Source organism: Melospiza melodia, chromosome 3 (assembly GCF_035770615.1).
Source record: "Melospiza melodia melodia isolate bMelMel2 chromosome 3, bMelMel2.pri, whole genome shotgun sequence".
Classification (NCBI taxonomy): domain Eukaryota; kingdom Metazoa; phylum Chordata; class Aves; order Passeriformes; family Passerellidae; genus Melospiza; species Melospiza melodia.
In genome coordinates this window covers 112302928-112324181 of record NC_086196.1, presented here as the reverse complement: position 1 = coordinate 112324181, position 21254 = coordinate 112302928, and the positions used below count along the sequence as shown (strand labels likewise).

Sequence of the window (21254 nt, the reverse complement as noted above, 5' to 3'; positions counted from 1 at the left end):
CTGCCAACGTGGGCCCTGTGATCTGACATTTAATCTGTGCTCAGGGCGAGCAGCTGGGTTTGCTCCCTCTGAAGTCGCCCGCGGCACGGAGCCGCCGGGGTGGGATTGTACAACCCAGGCGAATGCTGGGCCTGAGGTTAATATGCAGCCACCCCTTCCACCTGTAATGGGAATCTTTCCCACCACACTTCCTTGCCTGCTCTCATCTTCACTCCAGCCTGTGACTTGTGGATGTGAACACACCGTAATGAAACCATTTCAAAGCGGCAGCCATCAGACCGGTTTGCTTGCTTTTAAGCCCTACTCCCTTTAATTTCCCACTTTTGTTATCTCTTGTTTATTGATCTAAACTATCCATTACCGCTCATAAAAGCAGCGCCCACTGGGAACTTGCTACCCTGCCTCTCTGTAGCTTCCTCACAGAAGGACAAGCCAACCAAATGTCCTGAGGAATTGAAGACCCTGTGGATTTGGGAAACAAACAACCTGCAGCAATGCCTGGTGGCAGTGGCGTGTGCCAGACCCACTGCAGGAAATTAGCTTAAATCAAAGTCTGGTTGCCTCTGCACATAAGAGTGGCGTGGATTTCAGAGCCTGGAGCAGCCTGTTTGCATTTGCTGTGCAAAGAGCACAGCAGCCTAATTGCCTGCTGCTGCCAGACTCTGATGGAAGGGGTGCTCCACGAGCAGAGCAAGCGAGCTGCCATCACTGGAATAATGTATTCCCTCCTTGTGTGAAGGAACGAACTGGGCTCTCCCCAACACCAGCATGTCCAGAGCTGGGATATGGCCCTGCATGAACCCTTTCATTTTGGCAATTCCTTCTGTGGTCTGGCTTTGTCATAAGAGGCAGCAAATATATCCCCCAGTTCCTAAATGGGAGATGCCTTGCAAACATGCACACAAAACTCACTCATCCATTTTACAGTGACCACAGGGCCTGGCCTTTTCTCTCTTGCAGAAAAACCCACCACCACAGGCATCATTTAGTTTGGAAAGCCAGAATCACAAAGGATACCAAGATATTGAGGAAAATCCCCCAAATCCATCACAAATGTACATTGATCTACCAGTGGCTATGTCCCAGTCCCTGGGGGTTTGGACAGAACTCCCCTATGTCCAGAGCAGGAAGCTGCAGTGGCAGCCAGAGCTGGAACACCCTTACCTGGTTCTCGCCGTGCCAGCTCCCCCTGCTTTCCTTCCCCGCCGTTGGTCGGGATCGATGGCAGGCCAAGAGAGGATTCATCACTCTGCACAGGTGGCTCATCCCCACACTCTCCTGGAAGGGCCTCTCTCAGCACAGTCTGAGCATTCAAAACAGAAACAGCCACATCTCCATTATCCTCCCCCTCGAGCGTTTTCCAACACGCATTCAGGCTAATCTACGCTCCCAGGGTAATCTGCTTTCAGGGTGTTTCTGTTAGATGTTCCACTACCTGACATCTAGGGTGTTCCTCTGGGGCTGGTTTTGGGACAGAAATATGGACTTGAGTCTGTAATATTTACTCTATGTTCTGCCCTAACTCTCTCACTGATTAGTAAATCAATTAACATCACAGTAAGGGGCCGAGGCACTCACAGCCTATGGAATACAATTTCTATTGATTTATTTAAATAATTAGCTGTAAACTTTTGCATTAACTTAGAAAAACCATGAGTGAGCTACCATTTATAAAATGCTCTGCATGTTCAGCACCAAACCTCACTCTACTTTAAAAAAAGTCAAAATACATCATTCATTATAAAAATTCACAGAAAAAGACGAAGATAGAAGCCTCATGTTGGTTTGCACCAGAGCAAAGGGGTGAGCTTGTTCCAATGCCTGACTGGCATAAAGGGTAGGAACCTTAAAAGTCCCTTTTCCTGTGGGATGAAGCATTGGAGATATTTCCCTGAGACCCCAGGGCTGCTTAACCACAGACTGCCCCTTGCCCTTGCCCTGACTGCCACACTGTGCCAGGGCACAGCCACAGCGGTGCAGAGCCTCCAGTGCCCCTGACTTACCCAAGGTGTCAGTGCCCACCTGGCGCTCCTGCTCCTCCTCTCCTGAAGCCAGCAGCTGCTCAAACATCTCTGCCACCTGCTCTGGGAGCTGAACCTGGTGCTGCTTCAGGAACAAGCCATGGTGGCTCAGGAGAGTCCTCAGCGCCTCCGTGTCCCTGAGGAACAAACCAGCACCCTCAGTGAGACACCCCACCCACACGTGCTGGGAAAAGCCACCACCCATCTGGTCCTTAATTCCCACTTTTTTCTTTTAAAAATGTTCAAAGGGGGAAATGTAGGAAGCCATTTGTGAGTTCTGCAAGATGGTCAGGGCATCATCATCACCATGTCTGCCCTGTCCTGAGGCTCAGGACCCAAAGACACAACCCTGGTCTCAGCACCTCGCTTACTCCCTGGGGCACAGCCTGGCACCCACTGCCCCAGGCTTGTCTTTTGCTCAGAAAGAATAAAAAAGGAAAAGGAAAAAAGCAACTAAAGTGTCTTTTAATGTAGAAAATCTCAATCCTGCAATCCTTTTGTTTGCCAAAGCTGTTTTTTTTTTCCTGCTGCTCCAGTGAAGTTTCAGAGGAGTGAATTCCAATTAACTCCAGGAGTGTTTGTCCCTAAGAAACCATTCAGGAGACACAAGGAGCTGTTGGTGCCCGCAGGCGTATCAGCCTTGCAAGAGAGGCAGGTACTGCAGAGAGACCCTTCTGCAGCGCTCACAAGTGCCCCGATCCTGCCAGCACTTGAGCACTGCGGAGCCTGCGACAGGGAGGGAGGTCTAGACAGAAGCTAAGCAAGGCAGAATGGAAATTGTTTTCATTCCTAGGTTAAAGAGACCTGAAAAAAAAAAAAAAGTAATTCTCACTTGTCCTTGTGGCATATGCACGGAAAAAAAAGTCCATTTTGTGTAACTGCACTTTGTTGTTTTCAAAGGCCACGTGCATCTTCTGTCTCAAACAGAATAATTTCCTTCTCAGAATTACATTTGTCAGCCTTACTTTCAGATCCTGGGAATGGCTGGCTGAGAGGTGTCTGGAGTTCCTGCAATTCCCTGCCTGCCAGAGAGTGGGAGACACTGTGGACCTGATGAGCTGGGAGGACCCTGGGGCTGCCACTGGGGAAGGCAGGGAAATAAATAAACTCCTGAATGCTCCCACTGTGAGTGCCACAAGGCTCTGTGCTCCGGTGGCTCCGTTTGCCAGTGCTGGCCTGGCTGCCTCGGTGGATCCAGGGCAAGGACAGAGATGTTCCTCAGCCCTGGTGGGTTCTGTGTCCCCCATACCTGGTGTGCTCCTCATGCCCTGCTCTGCCCACGGCCTCGTTGGTGTTCTCTGGTGGGAGGCTCCTGCTCTGCATGCACTGGGACACGGCCTGGAGCTGCCGCAGCACCATGGCTTCCATCGCCTCGAGGTCACCCCGAGCCAGCCCGCTGGCCCCAGCACAAGCACTGCAACACAAAGCAGGGGGGATGAGCCCTGTGAGCACAGCCTGGAGACAGGACAGCCAGGGCACAGCCAGAGGGACAAACAAACATCCGTGGTGCTCTGTGACACACGAGGGTCAGGACAGGGAGGTCACACTCAGCACTTGGAATGTACCAGGTGCAGCCACCCAGGGAGAGGGAAGCTGAGCACATCCCCTCCAGCGGCAAGCTGGGGGACAGGCCTGTTTGGGGCTCCTCTTTCCTAATTCCCAAGGAATCCTCCAATCATCAACTGCCTACAAGAGTCTCAGTCTGTGGAGGCTGGGCATCGCTGTCAATAAAGTTGCCAGCAATTCCCAGTTCTGCACCTGGGGGCCCAGAGGTTGAGGAGGGACAGCGAGGGCTCCCTGGCACTGGTTTTGGCAACACTCAGTTCTGGGGATTCCCTTTGCTCTCTTGCTCCATGTGCTGTGTTTTTCTGGCACACATGGGCCGTTTGTTACCCGGGTGCATTCACTCACTCACCTGGGCAGCTCCGCTGTCCCCGAGGGCTGGCCCTGGTACAGCGCCCGGTGCCGGGGGCTTGTCCTCTCCACCAGCCCCTCCAGGAGCTGCAGCGCCTGGCAGAGCTCCTGGAGCTCGGCTCGCATCCCGCCGGACCTGCGGATGGACAGACAGGGTGGGAGTCACCAACGACGTGTGACAGAGTTCCAGTGCATTCCCATCGCATCCCTTGGGAAAATGAACAGCTTCGTTAGAGCTTTCCAAAGCCAACGGCAAGAACCACGTTCCCGAGCTCTGTAGGAAGGGGTAGGGGGTGGGAGAAGCACATGAGCAAACGAACCATCCAAAAATCAGCCCGGGCTGAGCCACTGCATGGAAATTGCTGCATGCAAATTACCCCCGTGCCGAGCACTTTAATTCCTTCACCTTCACAAGCGAAACAAATCTGGTGACCACCTACAGGTATGGGGACAGCCCTGGAACCTCAGAGGGGTTGTGATGAAGCTGCACCTCTATAATGATGCAAATGAGGACTTAACCACTGAAACAATGGGGCGGGCTAATCCCGGGACAGAGGTGTAAATGGCTATTCAGGTCCCCGGCTGCCTCTTTGTGGGGCTCCCAGCCCAGGTCTCGCCAGCGATGAACACCGCAGCCGGGGCAAAAGAGAGTTCTCTTTCTTTCTTTCCCCCACATGCGGGAGCTGACATGTTTCCACAGTTAACCCTGGCTTACTCTGCCTCCAGGGAGAAGCTCTGTGCACAAAAACTTGCAGCATTTGCACACTCGTGCTGAGCTGTGCCCAAAGCTGTGTTTTCCCTCCGAGTGTTGGGCAACAGTGAACAATTAAGTGGGGGCTGCTGTGTCTTTAGTCGAGTTTCCTAGACATTTAATAAGCAAAACAATGCCCGGGAGATCACATAGGCAGTTAAACAGTGCTTTCTCTTTTCCCCCAGCCTTACAAACCCTGTATTCCAGCGGCCGGCTCGTTTCCCATTGTTTTCCTCCCGCTGGGTGGTCCTTCCAGGGTGCCACTCGAGAGGGATACAATAATAAAAAGGGAAGGGGAAGGAAGGGACACCAACATAAAGAAAAACAAAATGTATGACAATCTGCAGCAGGCTACGGATCAGAGGTCAGCAAACAAGAGGTCCTTCTCTTTTACAGGTTGCTTCCTGGAAACAGTCTGATTAAGCTGACAGCTTGAATTATGTGTTACATTTTGTAATGCACAATCCATCTGTGCTAAGTCCTCCTCAATGCAGCTGAAGCAGCACAGGCATTAGCTCTGCCTTTTTCCACCCCCTCAGCTCAGGCCTTAAAATAGTCATCATCTTTCTGCACACTAATTCTCAGAGACCCTCTCCCCCCGCCTGCCACCCCCCGGGTTTAAGCCCTCAAAGAAAGGGCTGGGTGCTGCAGGGAATGGTAAGAGGACACGGAGCCTTTCCAGGAGTCTTCAGGAGCCCCTGTGGTGCCAGGGGGCTGCTGACAGGAAACCCATCCCAGGCTCTTCCCGTGGGGCTGGGTGTGAGAAGGCAGGGGAGCAGCCTCTGATCCTCTGGAACACTGTCCAACAATCACCAGTTCTGATAACTGAGGCAGCAAAGCTGCAGCACCCTACTGTGACCTGCAGCGAGATGGAAACCTTCTGCTCAATCACCTTTCCCAACAACATCTCCCTGCCTTGGCTGCAAACACTTCACTGCAGGGGAAAAAACTGAAAACTCCTTAAAAAACAGAGGCTGGCATCTCTGCAGTAGGACAGATAAAGATAAAAACTCGTGGCTTCCTGGCACACAACAAGGACTGGTTTTGCCTCTGGAGTCAGCCATGGTCTCTGCTCCTTTCAACACCATCCTTTGTACTCATTTCAGGTAATTCACCAGAAGTGTATGAACAATTCCTTCCCTCTGATGCCACAGTGACACTGCTACAGTGGGAGAGTCCAAGTTACAAATATTTCAACTTAAGGCAACAAATACACAGAATTTGGTGAATTTTAGCACATTTCTTCAGCCAGCACAGGAATTTCACAAGAGAAAACCACGGGGACTGGAAGGACATCACATGTTGTGAATCCATGGTGTGACAGAGCAGAGGAAGCTGCATTCCCATACTTTGTGTAACGTGTGCAATTGAAACTCACGCACTAATCACTTGCAAGCTTTTCCACAAGATTTTTGGCTAATTAATTTTGCAAGGCTCAAGTGTGTATGCTGCATTCCAGGTGCCTTGGAAAGCCCACCTGGCAGTGAGCACAGCAAGAGAACGGCTCCTGCTGGTGGATCTGCCTTTTCATTTTCAGGTAAAGCAAATTAAAACCTGTATCTTTCCTGCAGCACCAGCAAGCAGTGGCGATGATCCCACATCCATGGCCTTGAGAAGCAGAGGCATTCAGCTTGGCACAACGGGAGGAGAGCTCTGTGCTGCGGTTCCAGCCGTGTGCTGGGGACAATGCAGGCGCTCAAACCTTGTGCATAATTTCCCCGGGGCTCAAGAGCTGCTCTGTGTCTCATCAGGCACTGCACAGCAAGGCCTTGCAGGGAGGAACACAAGGTTAAACTGCTGGTGCTGGGGTCAGCTCTGACTCCTCTCACAGACACAGGCACTTGGTGATCTAGCCTGCTCTGCTGTGATTAACAGGTGGGATACAAAGGGAGGACTGGGGGAAAGCTTTTTACATGTAAATTAGATGATGTTTCCATAGTGAGCAACAGCCCGATGCAAATAGGAAAGGATAAAGTTACCGAAGTTTCTGCCATGGCCCCCAGTTTCTGCTCAGGTGTCAACACCCAAACCAGCACTGACATCAGCATCACCACAACATGCCCAGGAACAGAATTAACAGATTTAACAGCCAAGATGGGAAAACCCAACCAACTGGCAGAAGAGAACCCCTTCTGCAGGAGCACTTGCTCTCCAGGGGTAAAAGCACTGTTTCCTTTGCACCACAGCTCACTACAGACCTGCCAGCCCTCCTGGGTGACCTGGGCCAGCCCTCCTGGGTGACCTGGGCCAGCTCTGGGGACCATCTCGCCGTGGGCACTGCCCCACCAGGACAGGGATACACTTGCCTGTCTCATGAGGGCGTTGCTGGGCTGAAAATCCTGCCAGGATGGATTTAGCCCGATGCTCTGGAGCTGCATTTGTTGGCCACAAAATCCTGTAGCAGAGGACAGGCCCTGTGTCTGCAGCAAACTGTCCTCACCCTTTCTTACTCTATTTCTCAACAAAAATGTTCAAACAGTGGAAGTTTTACCAAGCAGATTGACTGGAATAAGATTTCTGAACATTTAAAGAACACCATCTGCATTTTAGTAACAAATCCTTTTAGTAGCAAATCCACCTGCCAGTTCTGACCCCGGTGAGGTGCCTGAAGCCCCTGAATGCCCAGCACAGGTACAAGGTACTAAAGGAAGGGGAGAACCTGGTGTGAGCTCTGGTGCCCTGAGCAGCCCAGCTGACCCAGGAAACAAGGAGGTGGTGGTACCTGTGTGGTGCTGAGCTGTCCAAGGGCTCCTCCTGGGCTGCAGGGGGGTTCAGTGGGGGCAGCAGGGAGCCCTCTGGAGCCTGGGCATCCCTGCCCTGCTCCTGCTGCAGGCTGGGAATGCTTGGCCTCGCCTCCTCCTCAGCACCGGCAGGGACCAGGAGCTTGGCACTGCTCCCCTCCCTGTGAGCCCACCAGCTGCTCAGGATAGGCTTTGCCCCTGTAATAACAGTAAAAAATAATAAATCAAAGATATAAAACCTGTAATTATTCTTCTCAAAACATCAGCAGGACCATGGAGTAGCTCACAGTGTAGGGACTGAAAGCAAGCTTACCCATGTTGTTCACCCTGTGTGAGAGAGTATCCATCCATCCATCCATCCATCCATCCATCCATCCATCCATCCATCCATCCATCCATCCATCCAATCCATCCATCCAATCCATCCATCCAATCCATCCATCCAATCCATCCATCCAATCCATCCATCCAATCCATCCATCCCTCTTGTCTGTGGGTTTCCCTGCCCTCGGCCCCTGTCCTTGCACGCTCCTCTCACAAGGGGGAGTCCAGAGAGGCTGCAGCCTTTGGGGTTTGGGAACAAACCTGGCACTTCTCAGAAACCCCCTCGGCACAGAGACCGGGGGAAATCAAAGCTGACCAAATCAGCTCTGGGGTAATCAATCAGCCCCCAGCCCTGCTCTGAGGGAGAAGGGAGTCTGCCTGACCCAGAAGTGACTCCTCTGGTGAAGCAGGTTCACATTACACCTCTTCAGATGAGGCTAAACTATGCCAGGGCCTCTGTGGGCACAGCAGTGAGGTAATCTTCCCTCACAGTGCCCCTGACCAGGATCAGCCCCCAGTGTGTCTTTCCCTGTCCTGTTGAGCAGCCTGGGAGGAAATGGAGTCAAAATGAACAAAGAGAGAAAAAGGGAGCAAAGCCACCACGCTCCAGGCCCAGTGCCAGAGGAGCAGGAGGAGCAGCAGCTGTGGGCAGGCTCTGGCTGGGGGGGAGGCAGACAGGGACACACACCACTGACATACCTGGAACACTTCCCGCCCTTGGTGGGGCTGCTTTGGCACCAGAAGCTGAGCTGAGCTGCTCAGAGCCTTCCTCACTGGCAGCCAGGCCCCCGTGTCCTGCTGCTCCCTCCTCACCCTCTCCAGCAGCACTGCCGGTCTCGGGACTGAGACTGAGCCCATCAGGGGATGGGGAGCGCAGAGGGGGCTCCTGCTCAGAGCCCAAACCTCCTGTGGCTGGGGCAGCTGGTGTGGGGCAGCCCAGCAAGGCTGCCACTGGATAGCTCAGTTCTCCAGGCACAGCTGCATTGGGGCCAATTCCCACCTGTCCTCCGGCCTGCAGCACCTGAAACACACAGTGGGACATGGCTGAGGAGACAAACAGGACACAAACTGTGTGTGGCAGCTTCTTGAGGGTGACACGCTGGGCTCTGAAGAGGAAAGTGTCACAGAATTCAAGACTTTGCTGTGGCATTAATATGACACAACCCCTGGCACACAGCCTGTGCATCAGAGTGTGAAATGATGGCTCAGATCTGCACTAAAGCTCCATGAGCCAAAACATCCAGTGGCAGAAGCTGCCTGCACCCCTAGCCCAGCCAAAGGGACCCCCACACATCAAACCCATCTCAATGGTGACTGGATTTTAGCGTCAAACCTCTGGGATTAGGATCCTACACAGGTTTGGAGACCCTGGACAAAAGCACCACATTTAGAGTTGCCCACAAGGCCCAGAGGGACCATCGTATTCTATGCCTGAGTCACTCAACAGATCCAGCTTCCCTCACACCATGGAACAAGGCAGAACTCCGTTTCACAGTCTCCCTCCTGCTCCTCCCATGGCAGTGACATGGCCTTTCCCACCAGGTGACACAGGACACGGAGCAGACACATTTTGAACGGCACTTTCCTCCAAGGACTGTTGAACTTGCACAAAATCAGCTCCAGGACACAACCACTCTGCTGCCAAATCCCTTTGTTTTAACACTTGCCTCTTCTCCTTTGCAAACCTACTCAATCAGGACAATTTAGGAGGAATGGCTGCTGTCACACCATGACTGCTGTAGGGTCATGGCCAGTTTATGCAAAGCCAAAATTAGCCAAAGTAATGCCACTGTGCACACTGAGCAGGGCTTCTTCTCCAGCCCCAAATTCCAGCAGCACAATTTGCAGTCACCTCCACACCTCTCCCATCTCTTTCACTGCCTGACCTCTTCCTCCCACACCAAGTCAGCTGCCAAGCCCAGCTGAAAGGAAACAAAGGCATCTTGTCTGCTCTGTGACTAAGGTTCCTTAAAAAAGCTCAAATTCCACGTAACAAGGAGCAGAACAAAAAGCCATGAAGTCATTCTAAGCAGCAGCAAAGGTTTGCCACTCAGATTAAGTTCACAGCTTATTCCATCACCACTGCTCTCAGGTTCCTCCTAATTACTTCTCAGGCGTGGGATTTGGTGCTTTCAAACGCCTCCTGCTCGGCTCTGGCAGCTCCTGGATGCAGTGTTCCAAAACAAATGGATTTCAAACAGGCACAGGCACAGCACATTCCTATCAATCCCTTTCCCTGGGAAGGGACTCTGCCACCCACAGGTGTTCCTGGGAGGCTCCAGCATGCCCAAAATGTTCTGAAGGCTCCAAGGAAGAGGCTCCAAGCTGACTCCCCAGCACAGGGGATCCAGGAGCCTGGGCTGTACAGCTCTGCCAGCTGGGAAGGAGCTCTTCAGGGCGGGACTTCTCAACTTAAGGACGCCCCTTGACACTGGGAGCCAAAAGTGCACATTTCCCATGGCTCAGGAACGTGCCAGACACTCCTGGAGGTGCTTCAGCACTGGGATATTGCTGGTTCTGGGATTGTCCTCCTGGGTCCCCAAGGCCCAAAGATGATCCCCAAAGATGTCACTGAGGGAGTCATCACAAAGTCACTGCATCCCAACCAGCCTGAAGGAAGCCCATCCCAATCCCAGGGCTGGGAAATAAAACCAGTTCCACAAGCTGTACTCTGGACATCCCATGTGCTGACTGCACACTCTCTCTGTGACTGACTCAGTGCCACATCACTGAGAACAAACTCCTGTGCTTTGGACAGAAGCAACACAATTGATGTGAAAAAAAAAAGAATTAAGAGCTGAAACACACCACAGGGACATGACAAAAACATACAATGTAGCTGAAGTTACCTGTTTTTTGGGAAGGAGGAGGAAGGGGATAAAGGAATCCACAATCCACTCCATTATTATACACAATTTGACAGTTTTGGGTACACACCACACTGTCATAGCGTCAAAATCCTGCCCACAGTTTTTCAACCCTCAAGTCACAGCATAAGCCTTTGATGCTCCACTACTGATGACAACTTTTCCATCAGCTGGAAATCCCATCTCCCACACTGCCTGCCCTAATTGGACAGCTCACATTCCAAAATAAACTCACCTTTCCCCACAACACCTCCCAGTTCAAACCACAATTTGCACCCTGCCACAGGCCTGCCTATATAGGTCAAGGCTGCTAGGCTTCACTGCTTTGTGTATTACAGTTTAAAGAACGCTCTAAATTCAAGGTTTTTAACTTTTTAATCTATGGGGAAAACTTCCTATAAACTCAGATTAACGACTGCTAATGCACTGAAGAAAGGAAACCAAAAACCTTCCTCCTACTATAAAAACAAAATAGTGTGGCCTCTGTTTCTTTTCTGATAAGAGTCTTAAATACCAAACATTTAACTGCATAATAACATTCCCTGGCAGCCAGCAGCCTGCTTAGCAGATACATAAAGCAGGTAAAAGGGGAAAAAGTTAATTTCTTGGCTGAATGATTCCATCGGTAGCTATAGGGCAAACTAGAAAGTCTTTTAGTAAAGTAGCAGTTGATTCTTCTATCAATCTGCAGCACACACACTCTTCCAAGGAATGCATTAAATATGAAAATCATATCCCGTTATCATCTGTTCCCAGCTTTCAGCCCAGTAAGCTTTCCTTAATGAATGCTGTAGCCTAAGGGACGCGCGTGCTGCCGGCTCCTCGGAATAATGGAGTGATGCTCCCGTCCTGCCTATTCCGGCGCCGCCTGGCTGAGGGGCTTCCACACACAGTCACAAGTGACTACTCTTGCCAGCATGCTCCAAGTTATTACAAGATGTTTTTAGACATTTCATCTAAAAGAGCTTTGCTGCTTTTAGTGGAGAAAACAGCTCCGGTCTTGAACTGTATCATTTATATGGAGATAGGAGGAGGGATTAGGAGCCTGCATTACTGCAGATATATGGCAGCAGATATTTAAGTATTCCTTGTCAGTCTTTTTGTCTGTTCCTTAGATATGCAATCTCCTTCTGCTCCTTCTGAGGAAAGGTCAAAACACACAAAATTATAAACACAGCACACGGCTCCTCGGCTGCAGTTCTGCAAATATCCCTCATTAGGAACATTTCCTCCTCGGTCACGACCATCTCCACACCATCCAGCACAGGAATTATAAAAGCCAACAAAAAGACGTGTGCAAACAGTCAGAGGTTTTTTTAATTCTGGCTCTCTGGATGAAACTATTGCACTTTTTATCCAGGTGGTTCTCCTTCTCTCGGGTGCTACACACAATTTCACACTGCACGTGCCAGCACTGCAATCCCCATGGAAAGGCTGCACAGCTCCGAGGAGAGCACAGTTTGAATAAAGGCCATTTCCCCCCCATTACCTGCTTGCTGGGTCCTGCCTCCTTGTCACCTCCTGCTGACAAGCTGCCCTCTCGAAGGGATAACAGGTTTTTAATTTCCCTTCCGTACCGCTCCTAAAAGGGAACAAATCCGTCACACAAAACTGGAGGCCGAACAACCCCCCCAGCCCAAGAGACACCACTTTGCAAAACGTGCACCTTTAAATGCAAAGCCCCCACAGCCTTTTTAACTCAGACCATATTGAAAAGCAGGGATCTCATTTGCTCCTCATTTTTCCGCTCCCCTGCCCAGGCAGCGTGGCCTGTACACAATCTGCTGCAGGGCTTTCATACACATTTATTCATGCCCATCATTTAGAATCCCACAGAACAGCAATAACCTGTTGGCTCATATTACTGTATTTATTTATTGTATTTATTGCATCCCAACCAGCACCTGTAGCACCAAAATATTGCTGCTGTGGTGTGTACCCATCACTTGGGATGAAACAAGCTCCACAACGTGTTTTTCATACCCCATCTTAAAACTGGCTGGGCTGTAGTGAGGAACAATGCCTGGCAGAATGTCCAGAGAGCAGCCCTGCAGGGAAGGCTCCGTTGCCACACTCTGGGGTTTATTGGAGCAGTGCTGGGAGCAGAGCTGGGCAGCACCTGTAATTAATCCTGCATGCTGCTAACTGCAGTCCCCAGCAGCAGCAGCAGCAGCAGCAAACTGGGGCTGAAAGCACTGCAGGACCCATGCTGCATCAAGGAACAGGCTTAGGAATGAATCCTTCACACAATTAACTCACCCGCCTCTGCCATTCGCTCCGCTCCCAAGTAGGAGCCACTCAGCAAACTTGAATTTTAGGGAACAAAACCTCACCATGTGAGGAGCTGAGATGCTCAAAAGAAACTCAGATGTAACTCCTGGATTTTGCTGCAAGCTGAAGTGAATTTATTTATACTCCTAAAAATTACTAACCAAACACATGCATCTTTCAGAAACAAAAGGAGTTTTGTGAGCTACAGCCACATAATAAATGTGCACAGAGTTGTGATAAAGCACTCCTAAAGGGCATTCTCTATGGAAAAAAAGGAGAGAAAACAGCAATAATTTCTTCCTGTGTGCTCCCATGATAGATTAAATGATTGCATGCTCCATAACTCTCCTGCTTTCCATAACTAACACAGAGGAGATGTCATTTGTTCAGCAGCTCTGAAAAGTAACTGTAACTTGGCAAAGATAAAATGGATGGCACAGGAACACAGAAATGGAAGGACTGAACAAAAACCCCACTGAACAAAAACCCCATGTGCAGCTCGACCTGTGGCACTGGGACTGGGACTCGCAGCAGGTGTCAGAGCCACCAGCCCTGACACTGGGCAGACTGGTGTGCACCAGAGCTGCTGAGAAGGAAAATCCCCTTCAGAACAGCAGGGGAAAGCTGGCACTGCAGCACAGCCCCCTTCCTGCTCTGCTTCAAGTAACAAGTAAAAATCAGAGGCAGGGAATGGCACACCCCAGCGACAGGCTCTGAATTCTGGGCTACTGCACTGCAGCCAGGAAAAGATGTTCTGGGAATGTCACCAGATCCAACAGGCTACTGCTGTGTGAGGAGTAAACACAGCCAAACGTTTCTGAGGAGTGCCACTGCTTTTAGAAAGCAAGAATGAACTCATTTCCCTCCCAGACTGTGATCCCTTAAAAACCTGGCTCCATGCATCAGTGGCATAAGCAGACATTGCAATTTCATTTTTAAAAATCTGGAATCATCACTTTGCAACATCCCAAACTGTACTTTAGGAAAAACAACAACAACATAATAATAATGTGACTCAGGAAACCTCAGAGCTTGGCTTTTTCTTACAGCATCTCTTGAATCTGGGGTACTTCAGACCTGTCTATCCTACAACCTGAAATACAGACCCTGATGGAGTTTGCTTCCAGCTCTAGGACATACCAAGAGATTCCTGCATAACAACAGCAAACACCCATGACCAAGTCTTAGAGGAAGATACTCCCATCTTCCAGATGTTTTCCCAGCCTGTGGTTTCCATGTGAGCCTCCAGCTGCAGGAATTCCCGGCGCAGGGCCTGGTTCCGGCGCAGGGCCAGCTGCTGCCGTGCTGACACTGCTTCCAGGTGCCTCTGCAGCTTCTGCCTTGCTCTGCAGGGCAAAGAATAAGCACTTTAAAGAGTGAAAATAAACCAAAAGCATCCATCACAATCCCTCTGCCTCAGACACACACACCAACACTGAGGGGAGCTGCCCCAGACACCAAAAAGGAGAAGACTCGTTCTTCCGCACACCTACATTTATATAAATATATATGTGCCACTTATCTGCAGATGTACATAGGGGCTGTGGTGTTCCAAAAGGTAAATATATAAAAAATCTTCTCTAACTGTGTTTTAAATGGATTATGTGCTAGTCACTCCTATGCCATTAAATCAAAATGAAATCTAGCAGAGGAACGTGTTCTGGAAGTCACCCAAGCGGGAGCAGCGAAGCTGGGGTTTCACAGCTGCCTAAATCCATGGTGCCACCAAGAGAGGCACTGGAAATGCATCTGACCCAGCTCTCTCCCACCTACAAACCAGATTCCCTTTCCTGATGTGCCTCCAGGGCAGCCACAGGCATTAATGTCAACACAGGGAAATGGGCACCCAAAGATGCCCCTGGCTCACAGCTCCATTTCAGCCAGGAGGAAAACTGCGACCCAAAGCCTCCTAGATGTTCAGAGAAACTGCAGTGCTAAATCTGTTGTATTAAACCAAATCAAATAAAACCAGGGAACAAAGTATATGTGATGCTGCCCCACCTGTCCAGATATTTTTTCTTTCATTTGTATCTGCATTTTCTGCCCCTTTCAGAAGAGGGGCTCCCACAGCACCCAGTCCCTGGAGCTTTACAGAACACCTCTGAGGAAAGGAATGGAACATTGGATTACACTTCTCAGTCCTGTCTGGCTGTTGGGGCTTCTGGATTTTTTCTTTTTCCTTTGGTTTGCTGTTTAGGGTTGGGTTTCATGGTTTTTTTGTTTGTTTGGTTGGTTTTTTTGGGTTTTTTTGTACAGACTGTCCGCCCATGCAATTTACATTAAATAGTTGCTGTAGAAAGAATCCAAAGAACAGGATCAGAACCTGGAATACCCCCTAGCGCTTCTTAAGGCTTTCAACTTTCTAAGACCCTGGGATTCTCCAGCATGGACTAAGCTGCGGTGATTTTGTAAAAACAGGATAAAGCCAAGCTGCACATTAGTTATTCCCAAGATTTTAGTATCCATAGAATGAGGCATTTATGTTACTGCTGCAGCTATTTCATCAATAACTTGAAGACATGAATTTTGCATTACACTTAACATGAATATAAATGTATTATTACTGAAAAACCTTCAAGACAACATTCTAAAGGCATTCCAAGATAACTAAACCTTTGTAACTAAAATAAAATAACCCTTAATAAGCTTTTAAACAGGCTTACAGGTGTGGATCAGCCATTGTGTATTCCATTCTCTGCCTTCCTAATTCCAGCCTTCTGGCTTCACTGGAAGAAAACAACACACAGTGAGATAAAAGCATTTCACCATCTGAGATCTCCAAACACCAGAATGAGGGGGTTTTGCAGGGGTTTTGCAGAGCACAGCCTTGCTGAGCAGAGAGGTCAGATCTGCTGGGAGTTACAGACTCATGTGCCAGCCCAGCTCTGAACAACTCCAAACTCCCACCCCTCTCTCTGTTCCTCACTGGAACAGGGCTGCTGGCAAGGGAAGAGATGCCTGAACACCCACACGGGACCCACCAAATCACTCAGAGACCCGAGACAGCCCAGGAAGGGCTCTGAACCCCACCATGGGCAGTTCCCAAGCCCACCCCTCCCTTTCTTGCCCCACAGTCCCACAACAGACCCCCTTCCATGCAGGAAACACTAGGCTGGGGCTGTTCCCAGGACAGCTGCCCTGAACCTGCCACAGGGATGGATTAGAACACACTTCCAAAACCCCTCCCCTTACAGACCTCACATGCAGCCAAGTATTTTATCTAGGAACTGAACTTGAAACCAAGCTCATATTTCCCTCCTGGCACCCAAGCCAGGTCCATCTAGAGGCAGGTGAGCCCCACTTGCAGCACTGCTGCAGGAACAAGTGTCAGGCAGGAATCCTGGTGGTGCTGAGAGCCTATGGAGCCATCATGGCACTGCCAAACACATGCCAAACGACAAAGTCACCCACACCTCTCCCAAAGCCATCCCACAGGGAAGGTGGTTTTGGGAACAGAGTAAAGCTGCCATTATTAAACAGCTCCAAATTGCACCTGAGGATGAACAACCGTGCCCTGAGGGAAAAACTGAAAATAATCAAGAGAGGATTCCAGCAGATTCTCCCTGCAAACCCTGCCACAAGCAAAGCCTCTTCAAGAACAGCATCAGGCTGTCATTAGGCAGCAAAGGGGACATCACACATCCCAACACTTTTTCATGGATTTGGGCTCTCCCTACACACACGGACATCCCTTCACAGTTTCACTGCAGAGAAGGGAAACAGGAAAAACCCTTCTGCCTCTCTGCCTGGGAGATCAAGGCGTCCCTTTGAGCCATGTGATCCTGGCAGTGCCTGGAGCAGGATTAGGGTTGCGTGTTAAATGTGCACAATTTAACAGCCACGCTCCATCTGGGATCTCATCCCTTCAATCTCCTCTTATGCCATGGACAGCCAAGCACACGCAGATTTCAAGATCTTGCTTTTACACTTCTCCAAGTAACTTTCCTGCACACTTCTCCAAGTAATTTTCCTGCCTCAGTGGAGAACACCGATATCCTAAGGGATGAAGAAGCCGATGGATGTGACCTGATGTGTGCTCTGATCCCCATTTCCCACTCTCCCATCCCGCAGGGAGCACACTGAGTTCCTCGGCTCCCCAAAACCCATTCCCGCCCCACCAGAGTGGGTTTTCAGTTTTTTCTGCCCGCAGCAGCCACTCAGGCAGGCAGGGATACCCAGGGAAGGTCTCCTGGGACAGGCACAGCAAACAAACCCCCGGGCGTGGGGCTGGACAAGGGCCCAGCACCAGGAATAAACCCCGGCCATAAACAATCTGAGAGGGGATTTAAAGTCCAGCTACACGTCCCGGCGTGCTCCATCGGCCAGGAGCCTAATCTTTGCTGACTGACTTCCCAGCCCTCTAGAACTTAGATATCCAAGGGGAAAATAAAAGGGAGACGAATGAGAGCAAGGAGGGGAAAAGCATCCGCCCTCCCTGGGCGGGAACTGAACCCCACCTACCCGCGGCGGGAGCCGGCTCACCTGGCGCGGGGCTGGCGGGCGCGGGGCTGCGCATCCCGGGGGCGCCGGTGCCCGGGGGCGGTCCCAGTGGCCCCGATCCTGGCGCTGATCCCGGTGCCGTTCCCGATCCCGGTGCCGTTCCCGATCCCGGTATCCGCCGGTGCCCACGTGCGGCTCCCGCCGTGCCCCGCGCGGGACCCCGGAAGTGCCGCCCCGCGTTGCCATGGGGACGGGCGGGCGCGGCCTGCGCCGCCCAGAGGCGCTTTGGAAGCCTTGAAGACTTTTTTTTTTCTTTTTTTTTTTTTCCTTTTTGTATTTCCTTTTTTTTTTTAAAAAATATATATAATTATTTATCGTCATCCCATCTCTCACCACCACGTTGTTACCGCAGGTGTTGAGCCCCCAGCTTGGTGCTGGAGGGCACCTATCCATATCACAGGAAAAGGGGGAAATTTGCAAAGTGCCAATCCAAAAAATAACTGAAAGCTGCTGAACAGTTACAGTTGGCTTTGCCGAGTTTATTGTACACCATGGATTTCAATAAAAAAGCCACCCTGATTTCCCCATCCTCTGGAGTGCCACTGTGTCCCTCTGGTGCTGTTACTTCTCCAGAATTCATATTGGAGAAGCCACAGCCGGGCACAGCCATCTCCAGCCCTGCATTCACATCTCCAGCTGGAGAATGAAAACAGAACGCCTGCCTTTCATTTGCAGATAAAAACTTCAATCCCTTTGAAAGGAAGTTGCCAAATGAGTGCTTAAATTCCAGGGCCCCAATAAAATCTGAATAGCGCGGGAATAATTGAAATGAAGGAGAAGCGATACATCAATAGACAAAATTGCAGAGAGCAGTGAAATGCTTAAGCATAATTAGGATGGCAATCAGAGTACAATTAGTACAAGATCATCACAGTAATTATGCTTCGTTAGAACTTCTGGCCAAGAACAGACACATGAAAGCTCAGCTGGAGGCTCTGGCTAGGGACATGCCTTGGCCTTGGGGGGATCAGGAGCTTTTGGGGTTCCTAGACTGGGTTTGGAGATCCAGCAGCATTCCTGGTGTTTTCAACACCTGCAGCCTCCAGCTCAGCTTCATGGATTTAAACACAGAGTGAAAAGCTCTGTGGAATGGATGTAGTGGCACCCAGCTGTCCCCAAATTAGCCTGGCTCAGATGTGTGTTCGTCTAAATACCCAGCTCAACAAAGTATGGAGAACATTGGCTTGAGTCAGAGCTTTCCCACTCCTGGAATGCCCAGCAGAGGATTTGGGAGCCTTTTAGTATTGCATTCCCATATAGAGCACTTGTCATGAAGACTGTTCTCCCACCTTCTTCTGTTTACTGAAAGCAAAGATGTGTTTTGGAGGTCTCCCTCACACCTTCACAAGAGCCCACTGGTGAAATCTGACCCTGCTTTCAGAAATATTTGTGCTCACTAAAACAACACCTAAAACAGTGCAAAACTTCCAGCACTGTCTGAAATCGTGACCCCACTAGAAGCCTTATTCCCAAACTGAAAAAACTGGAAGCCTTATTCCAGTTTTGAGGGTTTGGTGGAAAGGGGCTGATGGTCCCTGACCCATTGGGCTGCACAGTTTGTCTCCTGGGCAGCCCTGGGAGGTTTTGATTCACTATGGACCTCGGGCTGGGGCTTGAGGGTGTTTGAACTGCAGCAGGGCTCAACATCCTGCTATTTATTTAAGGAAAAATAAGGAAATAAGGAGCCTTAGCCTGGTCCCCCCGATGTATTTCCCACTTTGTTCTGTGTCTCAGTGCTCACTGCAGCCTCTGGGCTCATAACTGACTCAAGAATAATCTCCATCCTCCCATCCCTGATAAGGAATGTGGTCCCTTCCCTGAAAGCCTACAAAGAGGAGTGTTTTATTTGTATTCTCCCTGCAGTACTTCACACTTCTTTTAGATTGTTTTAATTTAATTTTGATGTAAACTGATAAGAGCTGTAAAACTGTCAAAGGAAGCTGCCTCCTTCTGTCGCATTAAGTACACTTTGAACGAAATGATGGCTTTGTCCCCAGTGCTGCCAAACCAAAGCATCTCTTGATTCCAGTGCAGGGATTGATGTGCACTAATCTGAACAGCTTTACACTCTTTTTCATTTAGGGAGGCAGCCACGTGTCCTTTAGCATCCCCCTCTCTGAGAAGTAACCACATCCCAGAAGGTGAGGGATTGGCCTCATGGAGCTGAGCACTTGGCCACAGGTCTCTCACCTAGCAGAGACCCCTGGCAGGCTTTCCCAGTTTTCCAGGGCAATGGATCCATGTGCTGCACATGCCTGCAGCAGGGATGGGAAGCCCCTGGCTCCCAGAAAAGTGGGAAACACCTTGTAAGCAGGAATTGTTAGTGTCCGTGGTAGGGTGTCATGGGACATGCAGCAAGTGGTGGTGGGGGGGGACAAATTTCCCTGGAAAGGGATTTGCAGAAACACAGAGATGCGTTAGGAAGAGGTTTTCCCTCTCTGTGCCTGGGTGACCCCTGAGATCCCTCGCCCACAAGCCAGGGCAGAGCCAAATGCATTTGCTTTTCTTTTTGTCAATGAGATACATAACACAGGCCCCAGTAGCTGTGTGAAAACATACAGAATTTACATAATGCCCAACACGAGTCCCTTTTGTTAATGACTCAAGTCCCAAATGCAGAGCACTAATAACACACCAGGAACCAAAGAGCAGTAACAGCAGTGAGTGATCTCAGCAGAGCAATTGTGAGGATCCATTTCCTGTCAGCGGCAATGCCTGGGAGCGGTAATTAGCGCGTTGAATTTAATGTTCACATTTTAATACATTTAAATGTAATAAAATGCTTTTATTAAGTGGTACAGTTCCTCCAAACTTGTTATTACTCGTGTCTGAATGCACAAGCAGTGCACACCACGTCTGGCCTCAGATCTGCTGCCTCGGGGAAGGTGACAGAGTTCCTCCAGCAGAAACCTGGAACACAGAACACAACGGCTGAGTACACAAAAACCTGGAGACCGCAGCAGTTACAAGCATGTCATGTTTATTACAAATGTAATGGCCTTAGCCAAAAGTGATATAATTGAAAAGCCCCTAGGCGTGTCACTGTCCATGGATTTTTAATTAATCCCGGAGAATTGAGATATAAGCACATACCACTGATATTAATGAGCCACGGCACAGGGAAAGGCCTGGTTTAGAGACCATTTTTCAGGAAGCCCCATCCTTCTCCAGCCATCTCCAAGTGCTTTTCCAGTGTCCTGTGCAGCACAGAAGGCTCCACGAGTGGAAGGGAGCAGGTGTGGCACAAATGAGGCTGTTCCAAGGCCAAGCATCCAGAGAGGACGTCAGGGAGATTTCGGGTCTCAGTCACTCGTGGCCAGGCTGTAAACACGAGGAGTCTCCATTCAAGTGTCTGCTGCTGTCTGAAGAGGAAAGAGGAGATTGACAGTGTTGAGTTTCCCCATCCCTGGAAAAATGAGAACTGAATTCAGGCTTTCTGAGATGTGAGCCCGGAGGCTGAATTTGAACCTGACCACTCACAGCCAAAGGGTTCCACCCTCATCTTCCCTGAAAGCATCTACACCTCACACTCAGGAGCGCCCTGTGCCATGGCTCCTTCAACTTGTGTTCCCCAAGCTGAACCAGTTCTGGTGTATTTCTGTTCAGGAGAGGGTATTTTGGCTCATTCAGGCCTGCAGTGACCAAACTGCAAGCGGCAGAAATGGCTCACAACACACAGCCAAGCTCAGTGCCACAAGTGCCTGTTGGAGTCCCATGGCTGGGGGGACCAGGGCCCCACTCAGCTGCAGCATGACCCAAGGAGACAGAACCCAGCACAAGGCAAAGCCTGCCACAAGCACCATGAGCTCCCCTCCTCACAGATGTGGGATGGAGACCATCCCTCAGGGGCTCTCAGGATTCCCTG

At 50.2% G+C, this 21254-nt stretch overlaps 1 protein-coding gene and 1 long non-coding RNA gene across 11 annotated transcripts in view; both read right to left on the bottom strand.

Moving 5' to 3' along the window:
* Positions 1-17517, bottom strand: part of KIZ (kizuna centrosomal protein) — a 28891-nt gene extending 11374 nt beyond the window's left edge. The window contains exons 1-10 of one of the 2 annotated variants that reach the window (XM_063152683.1): positions 17372-17517; positions 15553-15615; positions 14088-14235; positions 12108-12197; positions 8451-8772; positions 7409-7625; positions 3937-4071; positions 3271-3435; positions 2023-2158; positions 1165-1303 (exon numbers count right to left, since the gene is read on the bottom strand). In XM_063152683.1, coding sequence (XP_063008753.1) covers positions 1165-1303; positions 2023-2158; positions 3271-3435; positions 3937-4071; positions 7409-7625; positions 8451-8772; positions 12108-12197; positions 14088-14235; positions 15553-15581 — 1381 coding nt within the window. In that variant the 5' untranslated portion in view covers positions 15582-15615; positions 17372-17517. Of the gene's footprint in view, positions 1-1164; positions 1304-2022; positions 2159-3270; positions 3436-3936; positions 4072-7408; positions 7626-8450; positions 8773-12107; positions 12198-14087; positions 14236-15552; positions 15616-17350 lie in introns of both variants that reach the window. The other variant, XM_063152684.1, reaches the window with a different exon arrangement.
* Positions 17518-20117: 2600 nt separating this feature from the next.
* LOC134416259 (uncharacterized) overlaps positions 20118-21254 on the bottom strand; it is a 65872-nt gene continuing 64735 nt past the window's right edge. For all 9 annotated transcript variants that reach the window (XR_010027209.1, XR_010027211.1, XR_010027214.1 and 6 more), the window contains 2 exons: positions 20483-20751; positions 20118-20299 (listed from right to left, as the gene is read on the bottom strand). This is a non-coding gene — a long non-coding RNA (uncharacterized LOC134416259). The remainder of the gene's footprint in view (positions 20300-20482; positions 20752-21254) is intronic.